We start from the raw sequence: 26548 nt of genomic DNA on the forward strand, positions 1-26548 counted from the left end.
AGAATAAGACAAGGATGCCTACTCTTACCACTTATATTCAACATAGCACTGGAAGTTCTAGCCACAGCAATCACATAAGAAAAAGACATAAGAGGCATCCAACTTGGTAAAGAAGAAATAAAACTTTAACTACTTGCAGATGACTTACTATACATAGAAAATCCTGAAGACTCCACCTAAAACTACTAGATGCAATGAATGAATACAGTAAAGTTGCAGGATAAAAAATTAATACCCAGAAATCTATAGCATTTCTATACACTAATAACAAAGTAGCAGAAAGATAAATTAAGAAGACAGTATAATTTACAATTATGCCAAAAGGAGTAAAATACCTACAAAAAATCTTAACCAAAGAGGTGAAAGACCTACACTAAAAACTATAAAACACTGATGAAAGAAATTGAACATGACACAAACAAATGGAAAGACATTCCATGCTAATGGATTAGAAGAATCAATAGTGGTAAAATTTCCATACTACTGAAAGCAATCTACAGATTTAAGGCAATCACTATCAAAATACTAACATTTTTCACAGAACTAGAACAAATAATACTAAAATTTGTATGGAACCACAAAAGACCCCAATAGCCAAAACAATCTTGAAAAAGAAAAATAAACTGTAGCTATCACAATCCCAGACTTCAAGATACATCACAAAGCTATAGTAATCAAAACAGTATGGTAAAGGCATAAAAAACAGACACATAGATCAACAGAACAAAACAGCAAGCCCAGAAATAAGTCATGATTATATGGTCAATTAATCTATGACAAAGAAGGCAAAAATAAACAATGAGCAAAAGACAGTCTCTTCAATAAATGGTGCTGTGAAAACTGAATAGCTACATGTAAAAGAATGAAACTAGACCGTCTTTTACATAATAAACTCACAATGGGTTAAAATAAACTCACAATGGGTTAAAGACCTAAATGTGAAACCCAAAACCATAAAAAAATCCTAAAAGAGAACACAGACAGTAATTTCTCTGACATCAGCTTTGGCAACATTTTTCTAGATGTGTCTCCTAAGGCAAGGGAAACAAAAGCAAAAAGAAACTACTAGGACTACATGAAAATAAAAAGATTTTGCACAGCAAATAAAACCATCAACAAAACAAAAAAAAAGCAACCTACTGAATGCGAGAAGATAATTGCAAATGATATATTTCATAAGGGATTAATATCCAAAATATATAAAGAACTTTTTTAAAAAAATTTAATGTTTATTCATTTTTGACAGTGATAGAAAGCAGGGGAGGGGAAGAGAGAGAGGGAGACAGAAGATCACAAATGGGCTCCATGCTGACAGCAGAGAGGCCGATGTGGGGCTCGAAGTCACAAACCGTGAGATCGTGACCTGAGCCAAAGTTGGAGGCTTAACTGACTGAGCCACCCAGGTGCCCCCAAAATATGTAAAGAACTTCTATAAGCCAACACCAAAAAACAAATAATCTGATTAAATAATAGGCAGAAGACCAGAACAGACATTTTTCCAAAGAAGACATATAGACAGCCAACAGGCATATTAAAAGATGCTCAACATCACACTAATCATCTGGGAAATGCAAATAAAAAGCCACAATGAGATATCACCTCACACCCGGCAGAGTGGCTACTATCAAAAATATCAGAAATAACAAGTGTTGGCAAGGAAAAAAGGAACCAACATATACTGTTGGTAGAAATGTAATTTTGTGCAGCTACTATGGAAAACAAATGGAGGTACCTCAAGAAAATAAAAATAGAAGTACCATATTATCCAGAAATTCCATTTCTGCATATTTACCAGAAGAAAATTAAAACACTAATTCAAAACGATATATGTACCCCTATGTTCTCTGCAGCATAATTTACAACAGTCAAGGAATGGAAATAACCTAAGGGTCTAACGATGGATGGATGAATGGATAAAGATATGGTGTGTGTGTGTGTGTGTGTGTGTGTGTGTGTGTGTAATGGAATATTACATAGCCATAAAAAAGAATGAGATCTTGATATTTGCAACATGGCTGGACCCAGAGGGTATTGTGCTAAGTGAAATAAATTAGTCATAGAAAGACAAATCCCATATGATTTCACTCATATGTGGAATTTAAAAAACAAAACATAATTTTATAAAAGCAGAATCAGACCTATAAATATGGAGAACAAACTAATAGTTGCCAGAGGGGAGGGGGATGGAGCATGGTCAAAATGGGTGAGGGCTAGTGGGAGGTATAGACTTCTAGTTATAAAATGAATAAGTCATGGGGATGGATAGTACAGCATTAGAGAATACAGTCAATGATATTGTAATAGCACTGTATGGTAACAAATGGTAGCTACACTTGTGATGAGCATAGCATAACAAAGAGAAGTTGAATCACTATGTCATACAGCTAAAACTCATGTAACATTGTGTGTCAACTATACTTTTAAAATGTTTTAAAGGAAAAAAACAAGGAAGAAAAGAGCTGCTGCAGTGACTCAAAAGCAGATAGGAAGCAAAGAGGAAAGGCAAACTGGTCAAATAACCTGCTATCAAATATGAAATTATTTCTCTCCCAACTTGTCTAGGCCCAGTGTAACAGAACCTGTTTATGTATTTCCAGTGGGGTTTCCAAATTACTTCAGCAACAACTGGGGCACAGTGAGGAGTTCAAAATGGGGCCAGCTTTCTAGAGTGTCATAAACTCTTGGTCTGGAATTCTCTCTTGTCCAGCAAGTGAATGGATGCAGAATTTAAATGCAAGAGAGGCTAATGTCTGGGAGGAGACAAGAGCCCCAAGTAAGGGTCCTTGCTCTGTTTTTATTAAGATCAGAAGGCTTACAATTGTGATGGACATGCGCAAAGAGACAATGAAACCATGAACATTAACTTGTGTGTGTGGGAGAAAGAGGGTTTCGAACATATGTGGTGTTAGGGGTTTGGATAAATACAAAACAAAATTCCTTCACTGGGCAGATGGTTGTTTACAGCAGGCACAAGACACAAGGCACGAAGCACGGTGTCTGTTTTTCCTAGCTTGCCTAGGAGGTAAGACAGAGCACGCTATCTCAGGGTCAACAAGGCACCTTTCTTTTGCTAATTAGCTCTGCTCTGGGCAACTTTGCTCTGCTGTGGTCTATAGCCCTATTTATCAGTACACCTATTTTGGTCCTTCCCTCCTGTGAAAGCAGCTTTCTGCTATTGTACTAAGCTCAGGGGCTTCTGCCATGATTACCTAGCCTTGATTACCTAATCTTGGATCCTTTCATCCTGTGGCTTCCTATTCCTCTATGCCTTGTTAACCCATCAGTGCAAGCTCAGGGAATTCCTAAGCTTATTCCCCACAACAGAGAATCTCTATACATTCAGGGAGAGGATTTATATACATAGTTTTATTAATGTACATTAGCCCTACCCTGTGGCTCTATCAAAGTAACTGATTTTAATCAATGCCACATCCCTGAAGAATATAGTCAGATTCAAGGATTCGAAGCTGTAGAATGAGACATACCCCCTATACCTATATCCACACATCACTGTTACTGTGCTTTTCTTGAAAGCCAACACCATCTCCCTATAAAATCCATGCCATGACACCTATCCTTCTCCAATCTCCCACCTTGGCCCTTTTGTTCAACCTCTTCTCCAATTAAGTAGACAAAAAAAAAAAAAAAAGGTTCTCCCTAATTTTTTGCAATTTCAACAACTATGAAATCCTGCATAAAAAACTGTACTTTGAATTGCCATATAACACTCTCATTGAATTTTTAACCCACTCTCCTAATTTAGGTAGAAGCTAATCACCCGCTGGTGAGGAGGAAGGAAGTCCCTTTACATTACACTGCATGATATACATGGAGCAAGAGGAAAGAGACACTGGAAAGGGAAGAATTTGTGTTAATATACCAAGGCAGGAGACCAGGTCCCCTTAGGGACAAGGCCACAACCTCTGCGTTGATTCTTGGAGAAGCCACTTAACTGTTCCTTGTCTCAATTTACCTGATGTTAAAATGGCTCTCATCATTCATTCAAATAAAATACTTAGAGAATACAGAGGGCCAGGCACTTTATTAAGCATTTTGACCAGACCTAAAGAGTGTTCCCTTTCTCAGAACTACAGCAAAAATATGACATTCAATGGCACTGAAAACAATGCTAATCTTTTTCAAATGATTATTATAGAAAAGGAGACCATGATAGGTCACATTGATACTTTGTTAGTGGAATTACTTTTATATCCTATCTCAGGGGGCTTTCTGATCAGTCCCTACTTTATTCACATTGGAGCATCTTCAGGGGTGTCTGTCTTCTCTTTGTAAAATATATTCTTGAATTCTCAATTAGTGGCCCATATCCAAACTCCAACCAAATTGTTGATTACTACAATTGAAATTTATGGCACAAGCATTGCCACAAATATGTTTTTAAAAAATATACTTGGATAGCAGATCCTAACATTTATTAAGAACATGTTACTTCAAAAAAAATTTTTTTAATGTTTATTTATTTTTGGGACAGAGAGAGACAGAGCATGAACGGGGGAGGGGCAGAGAGCGAGGGAGACACAGAATCGGAAGCAGGCTCCAGGCTCCGAGCCATCAGCCCAGAGCCTGATGCGGGGCTCGAACTCATGGACCGTGAGATCGTGACCTGAGCCGAAGTCGGATGCTTAACCGACTGAGCCACCCAGGCTCCCCAAGAACATGTTACTTTTAAATACCTTACTTCATTAACATACTCAGTGACTAAGGTTGGCATTACTATCTCCATTTATAGTTGAAGAAACAGACTTGAGAAGCTGGTAGCTTGCCAAATGCCACCCAACTAGACAAAGGCATATATGGAATTTGAACCCAGGTCTATGTGCCTGGAATTCCAATGCCCATTCCCAAAGCATCACGCCACTGTGCTAAGCATTGCCATGTCATTCTTTGCTGATGAACTCTATTTCCCAGATAGAGGATATGCTGAAACCTAAGCTTAATAACCTAACTTCAACCAAGAGCATATCTTTAACAACTTTAGTCCCAAGTGTCCTTTAGGGAAGAATGAAAAAAACATAGAAGACTTAATTAAAGCCCTGGGATCCAAAAGTTATATTTTCCCTAACAAACTAGTATCCATTACTCCCAAAAGGACATAAGTAAATGATGGAAAACATCCCCAAGGCAACAGTCTAATTCCAGTCTTTCTCTAGCTCTCATCTCTCTTGGCTGATTTAGGGGCCTGGAAAACAGAGGAGTTGTTGACTCCATGACCTCCCAGACCCCTTCTAACACTAGAATTCTGATTATCTTTGCCCTACTTACATAGGGGGAATTTGTGGTTATTCTCTAAAACTACGTTTTAGAGGCCAGACTGTTCCATTTTAGTAAAGGTACCACAAATAACATGAAATTGCATCTAGTAATTGCCATGCTTTTTAAAACTCACATAAAATCATACCAAAATGCCAAAATCATACCAAATAGTCACAAGGAATAAATAAGAACCAGGAAAGCTGAGAGGTACGCCTATTCATTTCATTTCTTTGGACCTCCATGAAATAATATCTTACCAGTTGGACAAAGCCTGACTGGGTGGCACACCCAGTTGTGACTTTTGTGGTTCCTGTCCTGTCACCTTCATTACTAACTATCAAGGGAACTGCTGTCTGGACCTTTTAATGAACCAGAAGTTCCAAAATCTGTCATAGAGAAGAAAAGATTCCTGTTATCTTATGACAAATAATACATCAGAAATCATGGGTTTCCCTTCCAGCAAAGCCATAGATTACACCATAGGGCTTCATATGCCAGTTCAAAATTCAAAATCAACAAATACAAACTATTCAAATACATACAAACTATTCAACTATTCTTTGTAAAAGAACCCAATGATGGTCTATAATGGGAAGGAGGAAACAGGGGTTCATGGCCAAATACTGAAAGGAAATCAATTTCTATACTGGAGAAGCAAAGTGTTTCTGATTGGTCACTGGCGAAAGCAAAACCCATGGATGATAGCTTCTTGAGACCAGAGCTGAGATTGCCTCAGGCCCTGGGCTAGGCACTAGGGATGCATCACTGATGATGGAGATTTTTACCCATTCAAACAAACACATAGTGGCACCATATGGATCCTAATCTTCATTGTGTGTTAGGAAGGAGGCTATTTCTAAAACCACTTCCTTGCATACCTCTCTACACAAACCGAGCTGAAGCTAAACAAAAACAAAAAGGTCCAAGGAATATTTGAGGAACTATCTTGCCCTACCCAAAAATAGCCAATTAGTTACACAGGCTATTTTAGTCCTCAAGGCTATATTGTCCCTGCTGAAACAACTGGATTCTGCCATTTTAGCACAAAAGCAGCCTTAGGCAATATGTAAACAAGTAGGTGTACTTCTGTGCTAATAAAATATTATTCACAAAACTAGATATTGTTTACAAAAGCAGGTGGTAGGCAAGATTTGGTCCATGAGCCATAGTAGGCTGACCCTTGCTTTGGTGCAAACAAAGCACTGAGACCTCTTTGAGAGATCAAGTACAGTAAAACCTTGGGTTTCAAGTAACTTGTTCTGCAAGTGTTCCACAAGATGAGCAAACATTTATAATAAATTTTAACTTGATAAACGAGCAATGTCTTGGAATACTAGTAGTATGTGACACTGAATATCACATAATCACAACTGAACCAATGGTTCTTCTCTCTCTCTCTTTCTGAAGAATTGTGGGTAATCCTCTCATGCTCAGATGCTTGGTCTCAGGCCACAGTGTTTGGCAGAAATCAGTGATTTTTCAGAACGTTGGAAGATGCTCACAACTGGCACTAGTGTATTTTTTGTCACTTCAAAGCACCTATTGACAGTCTTTTGATTTTCCAGACAAGAGTAAGCTTAGGAATGCTTTGCTTCATTCTAGGTCATTGGATAGGTTCCTTGTTAAAGCTGCATGAAAATAAAAAGATTCCATTGAGCCAATAGATAGCAGTAATTCTGTTAGTGATAGTGAAAGTCATCCTACACAATAACCCTGCTCTTTCTTGTCTCCCTCACACCAGCTATGAAGGTTTTCAAAGGTATGTGCATGTTAATTTATTTTTCTTTATATTTTATATTTTATTACCTTGTATTATATTACAGTATTGTAATCATTTTTATGTGAATATTTCTGGGTTGTGGAACGAATCACCTGAATGAATTTCCATTATCTCTTACAGGGAAATGTGCTTCAATACACAAGTGCTTTTGATTACAAGCATGTTTCCAGGACAAATTATACTCACAAACCAAGGTTTTGCTGTAATTCCATATCCCCTCTCCCTTCTTCCCAGGAAGGAGCAAAGAGCAAAGGTACAAGGCTAGAAAGTTTCCCTCAATCACTTATTCTTAAGGTTAAAGCCTAGAAAGCACTTCAAAGTAAACAATGCCTGTGAGTATCCATTCTACCTACTTCTACTTGTCTCCATTAGAAAATAAAAGTCTTCGGGGCACCTGGGTGGCTCAGTCAGTTAAGGATCTGACTCTTGGTTTCGGCTCAGGTCAGATCCTGCAGTTCATGGGTTCAAGCCCAACATCAAGCTCTACACTGACAGCGCAGTCTGCTTGGGATTCTCCCCACCCCCACCCCCACCCCTGCCTCTCTCTCTCTACCCCCTCCCTGACCCTCCCCTACTCTTTCTCTCTCTCTCTCTCAAAATAAATAAACATTTAAAAGAAAAGTCTTTGCTGGTCCAATGAAGGGACCAGAGTGACCTTCTCTGTCAGGCCAGTGTCATACATACATGTATGTTATTAACTCTTGCCTGATGCAGAAACTCAGACAGTATCCCATAAGAAACATCAAAGGCACAATTGCCCAGCAGCCTTCAGAACACACAGAAGCTCCTGGAGGGCCAAATTTTTGGAAAACCAGTCCCAAAAGGGACTACTAACTCCTTGAGAATGAGAGTGCTACTGAGAAGAATTCTCCCTAGAAAGAAGACTTGTCAAGCAAGTGCCTCCTTGCCCAGTGACTGGTTCAATGCTTTACTCATCCAGATCCTGCAGGACTTGTTAGACCTAACAAAACAACAGCAGTAGCTTTGGTAATAATTCCAAACATGGGCAAGGGCAAAATTGCCTCCTGTAAAGGAAATCTATCTAATGGGCTTTGCCCAGGAAACATGCCAATTATTCCCATATTACCAGGAAAGCAGAAACTGATTAAAGGCACAGGGGTAAGAGAGAAGCAAAAGGATTGGTCCTAAATATCACTATGGCACACCTATATTTATTATTGAATGGGGGCTGCCTAACATGAGGCATGAGTGAAGGGCCCAAAAGACAAATTTGGAGGGTGGCAGGTGAGTCATCAGGGCAGGGACAGATGGCTAGGCATAAAAACAAGGCACAGTAAGGCAAGGTTTCTGAGAAGGCTTCCTAGGGTCTGGCAGGTAGCTATGGGCAATGCTGAGGAGAGTGAATAGTAAGAGTTTTACAGATAGTGAGATACATAAGGAAATGGTGTTAGAAGGACAGGTTCAAGGAGCAGAAAGGGTTGAGTACAAAGCCAGGCCAGAGCTGGGACATACATCAAGGAGAATCGGGTAACTACCATGGCGAGAAACTCTGTAAGAAAGCCCAGAGACACAGATTTCTCAAATCCATCCTGAAAGGTATAACCACTGACCTCATTCTACAGAGAATACATTAGAACACAGAAGAAAATTTGCAGCCCTTGGAAACCAGAAAATCTGGGTTTGGACCGAAATTTGCCACACACTCAGCCAAATAACTAAGCAAATCACCTAACTTCCCTGAATTTCAATTTCCTCATCTGTAAAACTGGGAGACCATTATCTGCCCTTGGTTACTTCACCTGAATAAGAGGAACACTAATAATACACTGCCTCATTAGCTCATCGAGTTGTAAAGATCAAGTTGAAATCAAAGGTAAAACAGGTGAACTAAAAAATATGAAGAAAGATGTTATACTCCCATTATTTTTATGAAGCATTATTATGTACGATATCAGTGCAAACACACAACTCCATCTAAGGATCACAATGGTTTCAAACAAGATGGGTATTAGCCCTAAAAGTCAACATTCACATAACTTGGGATGAAATAATGCCTGCACCACCTATGCAACCTCTAGAACAGAAAACTAAGTGACCTATTAAAATATGCCCCTATTTTTCTTCCTTATTAACTAATTTATAATTTTAAGCTTTATTTTATATCCCAAAGATGTAACGAATATTGCCCAGGATCACCCCCTCCCCCATCATCAATATGGGGAATTAAATAAAAGAATTCTTTAATTCTTTTTAACCACCTCCATTGGCTTCAGAGAATTCTCCCTTAAAGACCTCTCTACCTTGGTCTGAACTGTCTTCACGGCAGCCTTCCCAGAATAGCACACAGTTAGTTGATGATGCCAAAAACTCTACCACAAGCTCTGGGCTATCAGCCCTGCCAGCTACCCATTTCTTTACTGCTGTTCTCCAGCTTTCAAACCTTTGTTAATGGCCACTTTCCCTGTACATGCATACTGGTGATTGCTCCTGTTTCTCTACAAAAGGCTCCATATCTCTTTTTCATATCTATTCTTTCTAAACTATCTGTTCATCTGAAAAACACTCATATCCTCTTTCATCACTAAAAGGAATAAAAGCAATGTGGAACAGTGTAAAGAATATTCAGAAAATCTAAGTCTTAGCTCTACTACTGACTTAGCAGTGGGAAAGTACTTAAGCTCTTTAAGCCTTGGTTTCCTCATCTACAAAATGGAGATAATAACATTTTCCTTCTCAGATTAAGTTATATAAGATATGTGAAAATGTCTTGTATACTGTAAAGTGCTTCGCAAATGTTAACTTCTATCCATATCTATATCCACATCCAAGTACTTGATCAGCCTAAGATCACATTCACAGAACCTAGCCTTGCTGTTGTCCAGTACAAGCATTACCATACCTAAAACAACCCAATTTGTATTAGAATTACTTCTTCCTCATTCATAATTGGATTCTCTAAACTCCACATTTCTGAAGGGGAATTCTATTACAAAAGAGAAAGCTCTTGATCTTCTATTTCACCAAGCTCCTACTGGGCAAGAGCCAACTAGAAAAAGTACAGCAGTAACTTCAGACTCCCTGAACTTTCTTTCCCCTACTCTATTCCTGCAGGTCTGTGAAATGCGTGTCTGTCTTCAGGCCAACACTGGAGGTGCATTCTTGGCAAGAGGCTGTAAAGAAAAAACAATTATTTTCTTTCACAATCTGAAAGTGATTCTGAAAAAAAATCACAGGCTTAGCAAAAAGAGGTTGTAAAGAGTAGAGACTGCTTTGTGAGGCACAGTGATACTGCATAGAGCCAAGGACTGGGACTAGTTATTGGGTTCTAGTACTGACTCTGTGATTAACTGGCTCCGTGATCTTGGACAAGAACATTCCCTTTTAAGTTTGTTTCCTCATCTGAAATATGAAAGAGTTAAATGTTCTCTTAAAGGCCCTTAGAACTCTATAAGTTCATTTCCAGCAAGACAGTGCCATTAGTCAAAAAGGAAAGGAAATAGTTAAACAGCATCTGCTTTTCACAAAGGAAAATCAAACAAAATGCCAAGAAGCCCCAGCTTTCCTTCCCCTTTCTGCTAGTGCAGCCATATAATCCCTGGCTGAGCTGTTACCCAATTAGCACACTGATAACCTTTTGCTTTCCCATTTGGTACTATAACAGAATAATCATTCCCATAAGCCATGAAATATTGAGCATGGGCATGGATTCTAGAAGACAAATCTCTCCAGACAAACCAAATTTGAAGATATATCATTATTTCCCATATTAAGAGCAAGAGAAATTCAGCATGGTGACAATGGTAGCAGGGACATTCTCTTTAAAATTCCCTTTCCATTTTTTTTATGCTCTAAGCAAGAGTTGTAAGGGGCAGCTATAAAAACACCTTGATGGCTTGTTACCCATCAACCTTCCCCCACCTAATCAATTCAGGATGGATGAATTCAGGATTAGGCTCCAGCTGTCAACTGCCACATGCATAATACATATTTTTCCAATCACATGGAAAGGTTTTTCCATAATAGCCTGGCTCTGGAAAGAGAACTGGAAGCTGAAATGTGGCCCTCCTATTTCTGGGAAGTCCTTAATGAAAACCTTTTGTAAAGAACTCCCTTGAAATTCCTAATATGGTACTAAAGTTCAGGGCCTAATGCTTGCCACTTATGAGAAATTTCACACTGCTTTATGATAAAAATAATATGGGGGGAGGACTTTGTCACCCTTTAGTAATGCCACACATTTCCCAATCATACACTACACTACATGAAAAGCAGCTACATTTGCTAAAAGACATCAACAAATGAGCAGAGAAGAGGGAAGCCGTCTAGAACTGCCCAACCAGATGGTATAGACTCTCAGTGAAGGAAACAAAGAGGACGGGTGTCACACCATCAAAAGGTATAGCCATTCTTCTATGACAAAGGAAAGAAAACACAACCAGATCCTAATTAAATTGAGGCTAGACTTCTCAACAGGGAAAACCCCTTGTCAACAGGGAAAATTCCAGCCATGATGGTGGGGTGGGAGAGGGAATGAAAGGAAACTACAAGTACAGTTCTTTACTGCTAATGGGGTCATTTCAAATAAAAGCACTGTCAGCCCCAATAAAGAATATCCAGGCAGTTTTGATGCAAGATACCTTCTTAAAGTACAGTACAGAAAGAACCCTAGAATGGAAAACCAGGAAATCTGATTCTGATCCCAACCTGAACTCCAGCTCTAGGTCCCTGGAGAAGCCATTTCTCTCTCTCGGCTTCCTTTTCCCTGGATATAAACCCCACAGAGTGGATGTAAAGTTTCCTAAACAACCTTCCAGGTCTGTTATTCCATAAGAACCAAAGGAAAATGTAGGTATATAACCCAAGCACCTGTTTCCATGCACAACGTTAAAAAAAAATTGACTTTAACATATAACTCGCATATCACTCATTAAAGTGTACAATTAAATGGGTTTTAGTATAGTCACAGAGTTGTGCAACTATCATCACAATCTAGTTTTAGAAAATTTTCACAATCCCAAAAAGAAATATTTTACTTATTAGCAGTCATAATATGTCCTAACCCTCTCCTCCAGCCTTAAACAACTACTAACCTGATATACCTAGCTTGTCTAGTGTTCTTTTAACATAATAAAGTAATAACCTTTTTAAAATATCTGTATCTATTAAGATAATAATATGCAATATCTTCTTTATCCTAATTATTTGGTGTATTACATTACATTAATTAATTTTCATATGTTAAACTAATTTTGTATTCTTAAAATAAATTCCATTTGATTATGGTATATAATCCTTTTTACATGTTGCTGGATTTGATTTCCTAGCATTTTGTTGAGGATATTTGCATCTGTATTATTAAAGGAATTTGGTCTATAGTTTTATTTTCTTGTAATGTCTGGTTTTGCTATCAGGATACTACGGGCCTCAGACAATGTGGTAAGAAGTGTTCTCTCCCCTTCTGAATTTTGGAAGAGTTTGCAAAACATGAGTGTTAATTTTTCTTTAATTTTTTTAAAGTTTATTTATTTTTGAGATAGAGCATGAGCAGAGGAGGGGCACTGCTTTTCCTGCATCCCATAATTTCTGGCACTTTTTTTTTCATTTTTATTCATTCCAAAGTATTTTCTAATTTCCCTTATGATTTCTTTGGCTCACAAGACACTTAGGAGTGTGATATTTAATTTCCACATATTTGTGAATTACCTAAATATCCTTTTGTTACTGATTTGTAATTTCATTACACCGTAGCTAGAGAATATACTTCATATGAATAAATATATTCAGTCATGTTTTGTGACTTACCAGAGGGTCTATCCTGAAAAGTGTTCCATGTTGCACTTGAGAAGAATGTGTACCTGCTGTTGTCATGTAGAGTGTTCTACAAACGTCTGTAAAAGGTCTAGTTGGCTTACAGTATTGTAAAAATCTTCTATTTCCTTGTTGATCTCTGTCTAGTTAATCTATCCCTTATTGTAAGTGGAATATTGAGCTCTCCTGCTACTATTGCTAGAGTATCTATTTCTCCCTTCAATTCTGTCCACTTTTGCTTCATGTATTTTGGAGCTCTGTTGTTAGATGCATATGTTTATAATTTTATATCTTCCTGATATATGGGCTGTGTTTACCATGATAAATTTCTTTCTTTGTATATCAAAAATATTTTGTCTTAAAATCTATGTTGTCTGATATTAGTATAGCCACCACAACTCTCTTTGGTTACTATTTGCTTGGCACATTTTTGCATCTTTTTATTCTCACCATTTGTGTCTTTCAATCCAAAATGTGTCTCTTAAAGACTGTATGTATGTATATGTGTGTGTATGTATATATAAATATATATATGTACATATATATGCACATATATACACATATATACACACATATATATACGTACATATATATACACATACATATACATACATATGAGAGAGAGTACATGCACTAGTGGGGGAGAGGCACAGAAGGAGAGATAGAATCTGAAGTGGGCTCCATGCTCAGTGTGGAGCCCAAAGAGGGGTGCAATCCCACAACTCAGGGATAGTGACCTAAGCCAAAATCAAGAGTTGGATTTTCAACCGAGTCACGCAGACACCCAAGACAGTATATATTTTAATCAATTTATCCATTTTGCTAATCCCTGCCTTTCTATTGCAGTGCATTCCATTCACAATATAATTGCTGATAGGTAGGATTTATGTCTACCATTTATTTTATTTTCTATATGTCTTATCTTGTTTCCTCTATTCTTCCATTACTACCTTCTTCCGTGTTAAATAGATATTGTCTATTGTACTACTTTAATTCTCTTGTTGTTTCTTTCACTATATTCTTTTAGTTATTTTGTTAGTGGCTGACCTCAGGATTACAATTACCATCTTAATTTAAGACAATCTAGTTCAGATTAGTTTTAACTTAATTAGAAAGTATGCAGAAACATGCTGCCAGTATAAATGTTTCCTCTCCCCTGCTTTGTGCTGTATTGTCATATGTGTTACATCTTTATATATCATTAGCTCATTGACATAGTTTTATAACTATTGCATTATGCAGTTGCCATTTAAATCAGGTAGGGAAGAAAAAGAGTTACTAAAAGACAGTGATACTGTCTTTTATATCTACATATATCATTAATTTACTGGTACTCTTCATATTTATTACAGATTTGAGTTATCATTTATCATTATTTCATTTCATCCCAAAGGACTCCCATTAGTATATCTTATAGGGCAGGTCTGCTAGTGACAAATTCTCAGTTTTTGTTTTTGTTTATCCCAGAATATCTTAATTTCTCCCTTGTGTTTTGAAGGATAAAGGATAGTTTTCATGAATACAGAATGCCTGGTTGCCATTATTTTTCTTTCAGCACGTTGAATATGTCAGCCCACTGCCTTCTGGTCCCCATGATTATTTATAAGTTAACTTTTAATATTATTAAGGATCCCATTTATCCAATGAGTTATTTTTCCCTTGCTTCTTTCAAGATTTGGTCTCTGGTTTTCATCTGTTTGAATATAATGTATCAGGTATGGCTCTCTTTGAGTTTATCCTACTTGGAGTTTTTTGAGCTTCCTGAATCTGGAGATTAGTGTTGTTCATCAAATTTATGAAGGTTTGGGCCATTATTTTTTCAAGTATTCTTTCTGCTCCTTTCAATCTATCTTCTCCTGGGACTTCCATTATGCATATGTTGTACACCTGATCATGTCCCACAGTTTCTGGGGTTCTGTTCATTTTTCTTCATTTGTTCCCATCTTTTGCTCAAACTGGATAATCTCAATTGACATATATTCAAGTTCTACTATCCTATTTTTTATGATTATGATTATGATTATAGCTCAAATCTGCTATAAAGCCTCTCTAGTGAATTTTTCATTTCATCTATTTTACTTTTCAATTCCAGAATCTCCTTGTTTTTTTTTTTATAATTTTTATCTCTTTATAATAACTCTTTGGTGATACATTGTTCTCATGCATTTCTTTAATCTTTAGATATGGTTTCCTTTAGTTCTTTGACTATGTTTATATTAGCTGATTTAATATTTTTGTCTAAATTTTAACATTTAGGCCATATTAGGGACAGTCTATACTGATTGCTTTTTTCCTGCATATAGGCCATACATTTTTGTTTTGCATGCCTAATCGTTTTTTTGTTGAAAATTGGGCATTTAACACAATCTACTATGGTACCTCTAGAAATCAGATCCTGACCCCTAGGATAGCAAAAGTTGCTATTGTTGTTTTGTTATCCTTGTTGTTGCTGCTGCTTTGTTTGGTGTCTTTCTTGAACTGATTATGTAATGTTTGTATTCCTTGCCACTGACATCTCTGCTTAGTTAGTTTAGTGGCCAGCTAGTGATTTTTCAGAGATCTTAAATTTCTTGAACCATTATGTCTTCCACCTTTTGCCAAGGGGCTCTATGTATATTTTGGGGCATTCCTTCAATACTCAGCCAGGCAGTTTACAACTCTGCTTCAAGTTCAGCCATTGGGAAGAAATTGGAGCCTTCTCAGGTCTTTTCTAGGCACATGCACAGCCCTGAGCATGCATGTGGCATTCTAGATTTCCAGGAATATGTCAGAGTTTTCCAAAGTCCCCGATGGGTATCTCATTCCCCATTTCTTCTTTTCATGTTTTTGGCCAGACTCTTGCTTACCCTACTGGTATTGCAGTCTCAGGCAGCTGTAACGTAAAACACTCTGGGGATAGAACTTTGCACACCGAGCTAGCTCTAAGTCAGGTAAAGTAAGGAGAAGCCCTGCAAATGTGGTTTTTCTAGGTAGCTTTGAAACAGGTTAAATAGTGGGTGTGTGAGTTTTTGAGGAGCTACAAACCCAGTCTTTTCTGACAGCACAGAGCCCAACGCAGGGCCTGAACCCACAAACTGAGATGATCTGAGCTAAAGTCAGACACTTAACCGACTGAGTCACCTAGGTGCCCCTCTGATGTCTTTAATCTACCATTCCCTCCAAACACAATCTTTACGAAATCTTACCCCAGTGTGGCTAGAAATGTGCCTACAATGAAACACACTCCTGAGGAAGCAGAAGTTAAAAGAAGCAATGGGGTAAAGTCTTTTTAAAGGATAAACAGCTACCTGTTGTTGCCTCTAGGGTGGAGAATGGGGGAATTGAGACATAAGAGGAGGGAGAACGTTTAGCCTTTTGTACCTTTTGAATTTTGTACCATGTTCATGTGTTATCTATCAAAGAAAAATTAATATACTTATAAAAGAAGAAGGAAATAGTAGGTACTTTAAATTTTCCCTAAAGTTCACATGAGATATACATACCCTGTCTGTTGCTGAGAAAATCTCCATTAACTTGAAGAGTCTGGCTCATTATCAGAACTATTAACTACCAATAGAGTAAAACAGGTAGCTTTGACTTCGGAGCTCTTCCTTTTCAGTTTATTCTTTTTCCTATGGATGGTTACATCCCTATGATCTAGCTCCCTTTTTTCCCCCCACAAAGCCCCTCTTTTTAACATGAAAGAATATTCATCATACCCTGAACTTCTTCACAGCTCTTCTCACAATTGTAATTAAATTATTTAAGTGAGTAATCAGATGTTTAATGTATGCTCCAAGAGGGAGAGCCCATAGCAGCCTTATCAACCATTATATTCCCAATTCCCAAGATAGTACCTGACACATATAGGTGCTTAGTAAATCCATGTTGAATTAAATTGAATTGACTTTATATTGTACAAGGCTTTAGCACTTGATGCAAGCCCAACAAAGCATCATGAGGACACTCTACCCCACTAGGAAAAAAAAATCGACTCAAGATTTCCAGGGTGCTTTCCTGGTAAACCATATTTCTTTCTAGGTCTTCGTAGGCTTTAGAAATTTTCTGTAGTGGGGAGCCTAGGTGGTTCAGTCAGTTAAGTGTCCAATTCTTGATCTCAATTCAGTCATGATCTCACAGTTTTGGGTTTGTGCCCCACGCCAGGCTCTGCACTTACAACACATAGCCTGCTTGGAATTCTCTCTCCCTCTCTGCCCCAACCCCCCTCCAGCTCACTCTATCTCTGAAAATAAATAAACTTAAAAAAAACTCTAGAAATTTTTGTAGTAACTGATTAGAGAAACAGATGCTATATTAAACAAGTTTGAGGCTATGCTTTAAAAAGTAAGGCTACATTGGGGGCACCTGGGTGGCTCAGTTGGTTAAGCATCCGACTTCAGCTCAGGTCATGATATCATGGGTCATGAGTTCGAGCTCTCTGCTATTGGATCATCTGTCTCCCTCTCTCTCTCTGCCCCTCCCCTACTTGTGTGCTCTTTCTCTCTCTCTCAAATAAACATTTAAAATTTAAAAAAAAATAAAAAATAAAAATAAAAAGTGAGGCTATAAAAATGAAGCTGAAAAGTAACTTCCCTTCATCACTATTAACTTTGATTGAAAACCCTTCCTTAACAAGCAAGTCAAGCCATAATGTTCCCTACCCCATGACAGTACCATTCCCCCTCCCCAGCACAAAAAATCTTATAAATGGTCACACTGCAAGGCTGATTTGGTTCGTTTTTCCACCCTACTCCCTACAGCACTACTAGTTCAACTACTTTAGACTTTGGAATCTAGTCTTCTGAGGACCCTCAGTGAACATGACAATAATGCCTCCACCAAATTCCCTTTGACACTGGTTAATATCTACTAACAGTAATATCATATGACATACCCATTACATTGATCTGACTTCGGAGAATATCTAACATAACCCCATGTGTTCCAAAGTACAAATACCACCAGCATAATGACAGGATATCTGCTGAGAATGTATATTACATCACCAACTCCTCCCTGCACACCATTACACTACACCCACCCCAAAGGGATTAAAAGCTTTGGTCACTCTCACTACAGAGCTATTCAGGACAGAACTAAAGGGCATCAGGTTGACATCTTTCAAGAAGCATTCATCAAGAAGATAATCAGAGGGCACCTGGGTGGCTCAGTCGGTTAAACATCTGACTTAGCTCAGGTCATGATCTCATGGTTCATGAGTTTGAGCCCCGCATCGTGCTCTGTGCTGACAGCTCAGAGGCTGGAGCCTGCTTTGAATTCTGTGTCTCCCTCTCTCTCTGCCCCTCCCCCACTCACACAGTCTCTACTTCAAAAATAAATATTTTAAAAAAAGAAGATAATCAGATAAGTTAACATGATTCAAGTCATCTATGCATACTGGACATTATCAGTTTGATTTTCCCCTTGCCTGCTCATCCAGAATAAAGATTATTTGGCTCTAAAATTTATAACAGAACCAATTTAGGTTGCTTGACTATTTGAGCAAGATAGGTACAGCCCAGAAAATAGAGAATGGTAAAACCAAGAGGAACTCTAAAGCTTACTGACCCAAACTCCAATTTTAAAAATGGGAAAACTCTGGCTCACAAAGCTAAAAACGTATTCAATGCCAAACAGCAAGCTAGTGACAGAGTTGGAACTAGCAACCAGGTTCTTTCTGTGTCAAGGTAGAGATGGCTCCACTAAGGATATTCAAGATCAAATTTGCCTCAAAGATGGAATCAACCCATCCTTCCAGTAAAGCACTTATCACATAGGTGCCCCAGTTGTCAAAGCAAGAGCTGAACAAGCACCCCCAAAAGGTTTACCTTACTATAAACAACTAAAACTCTTGTCTTTAAAAGTATAGGATATAAGAAAGTAATATTTTTTTTAATTTAAGACTAGGTTATAAAACCTATACAAATTATATTATTTATATTTATCAACCTAATGTACATTTTTAGTACAGAATGCATCTTTTGCATTCTTTTAAAACATAAGTTTTCATTAGTCCTAGACAGCCTATGTATGTGTGGTTGTACATGTATATGTGTGGGCTTAGGGAAATTATTTTTTTTTCTGACATCTGTTTTATATATACAAACATACATAAAGTATGTTATCCTTGGTTTTTGAAAGACTAATATTTTTGTTTAATTTTTTCTATTTAAATACTGACATGTACATTAAAATAATGTGAAAATTTACATAGGGATAAAATAACTTCCTATAATTGGGTTAGTCATTCCTTTCCTAAATGATTAAACTACAATATGCGATGCAAAAAAAAAAAGTCATGGAATATTAGAGCTGAAAGTGAGCTTATAGGTCTCCTGCCCACCCCTACCTTTGTAAAGCTGCAGACCTGGGGCCCCAGCAAAATGACTTCCCAAGGTCACAGACCCCGCTGGTAAGAGAACCATACCCAACTATCTAGTCATCATGTCTAGAGTTTTTTCCCATTATACTATCATTCTGCCTCTGCTCATTTGCAAACAGTGGCCAGTAGTACTTCCTCAGAGAAGTCTCTATCTGGAGACTATTGTCTTTCATTTCCCTAGCCCATTAGTGTCCAGGACTCATAGACTAATAGAGCTAGATCATCTAGCTCTGGAGTTGCAACCTGATTAAATACAGGCTGTGGATGTATTTTATCACATTTTTTTTTAAAAAGAAGGTAAAGTCCATTTGAAAGGGGTGATATTTTACCCCAATCACTCCAGTCCTATTAACCCATGTCCAACAGCTTTATACTTTTCTGTTTTCTCCTTGGCCTCTGACCACATTTGAGCCTATGATCCCTGAATCCAGATCGGGCATAATTAACAGCACACCAAGGTAAACCTGGTTGATGGAAATGTGAAATATGGCATTATGTCCTACCATTAGCTATTATCAGTGCCTTACCAATAAAAATCCATTTGGGGTTTTTAGGTTAACTAGTCATATCAAAGGTCTGCCAACTACCACCAGTGAGACAAACACAACCTGCAGCCTATTTTTGTTTGCCCCCCCCAGCTGAGCTGAGAATGATTTTTCTATTTTTAAACAGTTGAAAAATTCAAAAGAAGAATATTTCATGACATATGAAAATTAACTGAAATTCATGTATCAATGTCAATAAATAAAGTTGTATTAGAACACAACCATTTTCATTTCATGTACATATTATCTATGGTTGCTTTTTCATGACAATGGCAGTTAAGTAATTTCCACAGAAACTGTATGGCCTGCAAAGCCTAAAATATGACCCTTTACATGGGGTGCCTGGGTGGCTCAGTCAGTTGAGTGTCCGACGTCGGCTCAGGTCATCATCTCGAGGGTTGGGGGTTTGAGCCCCACATTGGGCTCTGTGCTGACAGCTCGGAGCCTGGAGCCTGCTTTGGATTCTGTGTCTCTCCCTCTCTCTCTCTTTCTCTCTCTCTCTTCTCTCTCCCTCTCTCAAAAATAAATAAGCATTAAAAAAATTTTTAGGGGCGCCTGGGTGGCTCAATCGGTTGGGCATCCAACTTCAGCTCAAGTCATGATCTCACAGTTCCTGAGTTCGAGCCCCACATCAGGCTTTGTGCTGACAACTCAGAGCCTGGAGTCTGCTTCAGAATCTGTGTCTCCCTCTCTCTCAGCCCCTCCCCCACTCTCACTCTGTCTCTCTCTCAAAAATAATGAACATTAAAAAAAATTTTAAATAATTTTTTTTCAAATATGGCCCTTTATAGAAGAGGCCTTCTGACCCCTGAGCTATATCAAAGAGAATTTAAAGCTGCCAATTAACTTCTAAAAGTCACAAATATTTGTGTGGAATTGCTCGCACCCTACATGTCACACTCAGATGAATCTTCCTAAAGCACAGCTCAAACCATGCCTCTCTCCTACCAAAAACATCTTTATGCTATCTACAAAGGAAAATCTGAAGTACTTAACAGGTTCCTTCACAGTCAAGTCCTCAACCTTCTATTCCAACCTCATCTCCCAAAACTCCTTCCTGCACCCTACATATTGCAGATGACTTGAATTATCTGCTGGCCCTTTACATTTTCTATATCATTCCTACTACAAGAAATCCTTGCCCTGAATACAGTGCAACACAGCAAAATAAGCAGGGCCTTTACAGTTAGGTCTGGGTTCTAATTCAGACTTTTGCCCCTTTTAGTTGAGAAAGTTACTTAATACCTCTGAACTTCAGTTTTCTCATCTATAAAATGGGAATATAATCCTTACCTCGTAAACTGTTATGATATTTTAATGCCTGGCACATGGGAACAGTTAAACAAGCAATAAGTGTTATTAATTCTGCTCAATTCCAATGCTACTTCCTCCTTTACTTTTCCTTGACCTCCCACCAAGAAATAAGCTCTCCTGATAGTGTCATGTGCCACAGTAGCCACCTGTTCCACTCTTATGACTCTGATCCATATCTATGATATACATGATAGTGAACTCTACCCATGTCTTGTCTCTCCTACTAGTCTAGGAACTCTCTCATGGCAGAATCCATCTATGACTTACTCTGCCACACCTGTGATAGCACTGAGAACACTGGCTTGAATAAAGTATGGGCACAAGTATTTACTGAATGAATGGTATGTGTTCAGTGAACTATATATAGCATTTATTAAGTGTATTATATTGCATTGTGATATAAGAAGGAGCCACATCACTTGTTCTGAATAATACCTAGTGTGAGTGCTTAGAAAATATTCAAACATCAGGGACCAAACTCTCAACAGAAAAACAAAGGACAAACAGAAAAGCAGGAAATACATTCACCTTTCAGTGATGGTGTTTTTATTTTCCATTAGTTTATGTTATAATCATCATCTTGTACTCCAACAATTATAAATAGATCACATTTAAGGTGGGAAATAAACCACTTCCCCAAGGGAGAAACGGTGAGTATTTTTCATAACATCAATGACCTATGAGTACAAAAGTAAATGTAAATATTCAAAAGGGACCTACATTTAATGAATAAATCATCACAAACAGTTGTGACTAAAACCTCATCTGGAGCTCTGTACAAAATCAGACACAAGCAGAATAAACATAGAAATCAAGTTCTACCCAGGTTAACAACTCTAACAAAAACTGCAACTAGTTTTTGCAGCACAATGCACCAAGTTTCATTGGTTCCTAGGAACACTAGCCATTTGATTTGATAGTCAATTTAGTAAGTTAAATATAAAGGTGTCTATAATTCTTCATGACTTTAATGCCAGACTCCAACTGCCAAAACAAATCCCCACATATGAATACAAAATTAACTGCTGACATATGCCAATCAATGAAGGGAATGACATTTTCCAATAAGATGACAGCAAAAAATATGCTTCCAACTACTTCTTATGCATTTCCCTTCAGAAACCTCATTAAAAATACACATTCACCAGCAGATACATTATTAGCCTAAAGACATGTTATCAACAACTTCCAATGCTTAGCTGTTTCCATTTACAAAACACTTTCATAATCTATTTACTCCCTTGAGTCTCACCACAACCCTGTGAAGTGGGTATAATTCCCCCCATTTAACAGATAAAGTCAGCAATTTGTACCATCTTATCCCAAGATGGTGAAGCCAGGTCTTCTAACTCCAGTTCCGGTGTTCTCTTTTCCTGTTTCCTCCACACAAAGCAAAAGCATATCTTTGTTTTGCTTCCCCACTTATTCTCAGAAAGCTAGCACAGTGTGAGGAAGTAGAGTGGGAGTATCAACATTACGTGGTCAAGACAGCAGTAAACATCCCGCTTGTGCCTCTACCTAATCATGTTTTTAGAATCGTGCAACTTAAAGGAAAGAAATGGAGTGTGGGTTAGCTGCTTTGTTTTATTTCCTACCTGTCCTATTTTGGCTTTCTATGCATATTCACAAACAGAAAACCACCCTGAATATCCAGAAGCCCCATGGGCCAAAATGATTTCTTGGATCTTCTAACCATCTGCAAAAGTTTAGGCCTGCATAATTATTGGCTCTTACCACTCTTAGTCTCAGAAAAGAAGGAAGGAATAAAAACCATGACTTGCCTGTAGCTTACAAAAATTTGCCCTTCCTCAAATGTTTTATTGCACTGTTTATTTTTTCTTGAAAATCTGAATCTCTCTGCTGTGCCTTAGCAGGTCACTTTTTAGCACAAACACTTTCTGTTTAGCATACACTTCTCAAAACCATCCCCTTCCTGGGGCTTATGACAAGCTACATTTGACTGCAGAGGCTACACCAAGCAGTTTATCACAGTAAGTAATTTTTTTTTAATCCAAATATTCTCCTCTTTCCTTTTCAATGAGCCCTCAACCTTTCTAACTACTTTTGTGGTATAACCTGCATACCTTTAACCTCTCAATAAATTTGATTAAGTGGCAACATACTCCAAAAGCTGGCCTAGAAGTCTCTAAGGATCAGTATTTCAAAATACCCCATCTTTAAGGTGCTGCCAAGAGTGTGCTCTTATTTAGACCACAATAGTACAAAGCATTAAATAATCAAGCTCAATCAAGTGACTGGCAGGAACTTGGACAATTCATATATTCTGACCAAATGTGCAGACAACACCAGCAGTGAAAGCGGACTCCCAGGAGCAAATCAGTAAGGGCTGCATAAAAAAGCAGTTACCACTGCCTTTCTCCCTGTTCTTCATTGGCTGTATTTGCCTCAAAGGAGGTCACCACACTGGACTTAGACACAGTCTTTTGGGGATAAATCCATTCAGAAAAAAGTTATAAATATACAGGACATATTTACAAGTAACTCTGACCAGTGACTTTATTTTTCGCAGTCATTTTTCAGCCAAGAAGGGAAAAAAATGATCACTCCACCCAATCACTGCCCTCCATTCTTCTGGGTACACTCTGGCACAAAAGGCTAGCTTGCTTGCACTCCTGTCAGGAATGTTTATTATTCTTTCTCTTACTCTAAGTCTTCTGCCAACTAGCAGAAATAAAAACTCCACAAGTAGGGAAAGGGGGTAGGGTCCCACAGCTGTCAGCTGTGACCGCTGGGAAAGCTAAGTTAGGTGAGGTTCCTGCAGACCAGTGGCTCTTAACCATGGCCCTATAATATGCTCCCTGGGGGGGCTGGGATCCTTGTGTCAGGTGCTAGGCAGGTCTTTATTTCACCCCCAAGCAAAATGCAGTGGAATGTGAGGCCATCCAATAATTCTGAGCTTAGACTGACTTTGACCAAAACCTTAGCTCAGTAACTTAAAAAAAAAAATCACTGGGGCAAAGGTGCTTTCCTTAGAAAACAAGTTGAGATAGGGAATTTTTTTTTGCCCCCATCTGTATCTGTAGCGACTAAGGGCTGGGACAAATCATTACTCAAGCTGCCGGCCTCAATCCCCTCCTCTCTAGGAGGTGCTAGGGGCAGTTCCTTGGTCAGCTTGGATGTCTCCTTACCCAAGACATGAGCACTAAACATGTCTGACACTACAGGCAAATTGCCCCCTCGGAACAACCTGCCAAGTAAGAATAGGTGCAGAGTAAGAGATTCCTTGGCACAGGTACAGATCCTGTCTTATAAAGTCAAGGCCACTAAAGGGAAAGGCCCAAAGTTCTAGTTACAGCCACCACCTTCCACTTCTGACCCCACTGCCAAAGTGTTCAGAAACCCATTTGCCTCAGAGAACAGGATTGGGAATCACCCTGAATCTTCCCTTTCCCTGTAGTGTCGAAGAGCTTAAAAGGCCAGAGTCACTGGCTCAAGGAAACGGCTCATCCATCGAAGCCTTCCACTTACTTCTCATTGCGCTGATAAGCGCGTTGCCATCTTTGATCACGTCCTTAATGAATTTATTGGTCCTCTCCAGCTCCAGCTCATAACACTTGAGCCTCTCGCGGAAATCAGGGCTGTCCAGGTAGCAGTCGCTGAACTCCAGCGGGGGATGCCCCATGGTTCTGATGGCGAGGGTTGAAAGAGAAGAAAGACACAAAGACCAAAAGCATCAGCGACACAGTAGAGGGGAGTAGATGGGAAGGATTGAGTGTGGGTCCCGCCTGGGAAATTCTTAGCCTCCCTCCCTCTGGAGGACAGGTACCTGTTCGGTTGAGATTCCCGGGTAGAGCCGGCTGGCCTCTACCGGAAGCGGGAGGCCGGCAATTGCTTCAGGTGACACGCAAAGCAAACTAATGCGGTCCGACCCGGGCTGGGTTCTTCTGCCTAGCAAGCAGCATGCCCCCAAGGCATTGCCTCCCCAGACAGGCGGCCCAGCTTGCCCCCGGAGAGCAGCGGGATCCTTCCAGAGCAACTGCAAACGTGACACTTCTGCCCGCCCAGAGTGTAGGCTGTGGTGAGCGCTGGGGCTGGAACTCTCCTCTCCTCGCTCCTTGTTCCCGAGCTAGCTGAAGATTTCCTTTGCCGAGCTCCGCAGGCAGCCCTGATTGTACTGTCCCCTCCCCCTTCTTAAAGCCTGAGCTGCCGCCCAGCCCCAGCGAACCCTTGTGCCGAGCCTCAGCACTCGGGCTCCTTCTCCAACTGTTCTCCACGCACCCTGGGATTGCGTTACCAAAGTGTTCTTGCTCCCAAGAGTTCTTCCTGGTCCAAGGGAGCCGGCCTGCTGTCCTGTTAGTCCCCGGAGGGGTTAAGCCTAGGAGGCAATAAAACGTAGCCTTCCACCCTAGACACCCGAGAGGGAAGAGGAGGGCGATATCACTACGCACAATAGCTGCAGTAGCCCGGCGCTTCCCTACGGAAACTGGGGAGCCTTGGGCGCCCTGGGACTCCAGCTGGAAAGCGTGGCGGCCTGGGAGATGTAGTCTTTCCGTTTCTCGTCCCATGACTCCTCCCTGCGATCTCCCCACCACTCAGCCAGGGCGGCGGCTCTCAGAGCAAGATTTCCCAGCCTGCCCCAGGCTCATTCCTCAAGCCCAGCCTCGAGGGGCAAGTGCGCCACACTGGAGCTTCTAAGTGGAAAGTTTCCAAAAAGAGCGAGAGAACAGGGAGGCATCAATGGTGGGAGGCCATCTCTCACTTCCCATTACTTGGCTGTATTTTTTTTTCCTTGCTCTTTCCACCCTCCCTCTGAGGAAGCAAGTTCTTTTCCTCTTCCCTTGCCCATTTTTCCTGGTTCTAGTGTTCTAATCCCCATGGGCCTTAGACCTGAACAACCTGAAGGGTTGAGTGCTACTCTAGCATCTCATTGTTACGCTCAGAAATCCCCTGCCAAAGGAAAGACCATACTTAGGAGTTCACTTTTTTCTGAATAGGACTCAGAATATGGTTTTGTGACTCAACTCACTGTATAGGTTTTTCATTAAAGCACATGATTTTCAATGTGTAAGTGGAAAATCTAAGAAAAGGTTGTTATAAATTGTCTTGCAGCTTACCCAAAAGATCTCTTGTTCATTGTCCAAGGTAGAACTGAGGCCACTGTTACAGGCCAATGCCTTGAGATCAAAAGTAGTTACGGGTTGGAAAATCATGTGTACATGGGCAAAAGGATCCATTTTTATTTTGAAGAAGTGTTTAGATTACATTGCCCTGTGATGAAAGCCAGGAAAAGCCAGAACTGAAGAGAGTTGTAAATAGAGTAATAATGACCAAGCCACCTGTATTGTTGTTCTATTTCTTATAGTTCTATCTTATCTTATGGTTCCGGAAGTCAGAAATCAGAAATGGACCTCACTGGGTCAAAACCAAGATGTCAGAGGGCTGTTTTCCTTTCTGGAGGCTCTAGGAAAGAATTCACTTCCTTGCCTTTTCCAGCTTCTAGAAGCTGTCCACATTCCTGGGCTCATAGCCTCCTTCCTCCATCTT

The 26548-nt window shown here is 39.3% G+C and overlaps 1 protein-coding gene across 1 annotated transcript in view; it reads right to left on the reverse strand.

The window, feature by feature from the left end:
• The window catches only part of OPHN1 (oligophrenin 1), a 530949-nt gene extending 505442 nt beyond the window's left edge, over positions 1 to 25507 (reverse strand). The window contains exons 1-2 of the mRNA XM_049643254.1: positions 24831 to 25507; positions 24533 to 24690 (exon numbers count right to left, since the gene is read on the reverse strand). Coding sequence (XP_049499211.1) covers positions 24533 to 24686 — 154 coding nt within the window. The 5' untranslated portion in view covers positions 24687 to 24690; positions 24831 to 25507. The remainder of the gene's footprint in view (positions 1 to 24532; positions 24691 to 24830) is intronic.
• Positions 25508 to 26548: the final 1041 nt, after the last annotated feature.

The sequence above is a fragment of the Panthera uncia genome, chromosome X (assembly GCF_023721935.1).
Source record: "Panthera uncia isolate 11264 chromosome X, Puncia_PCG_1.0, whole genome shotgun sequence".
In the NCBI taxonomy this organism is placed as follows: domain Eukaryota; kingdom Metazoa; phylum Chordata; class Mammalia; order Carnivora; family Felidae; genus Panthera; species Panthera uncia.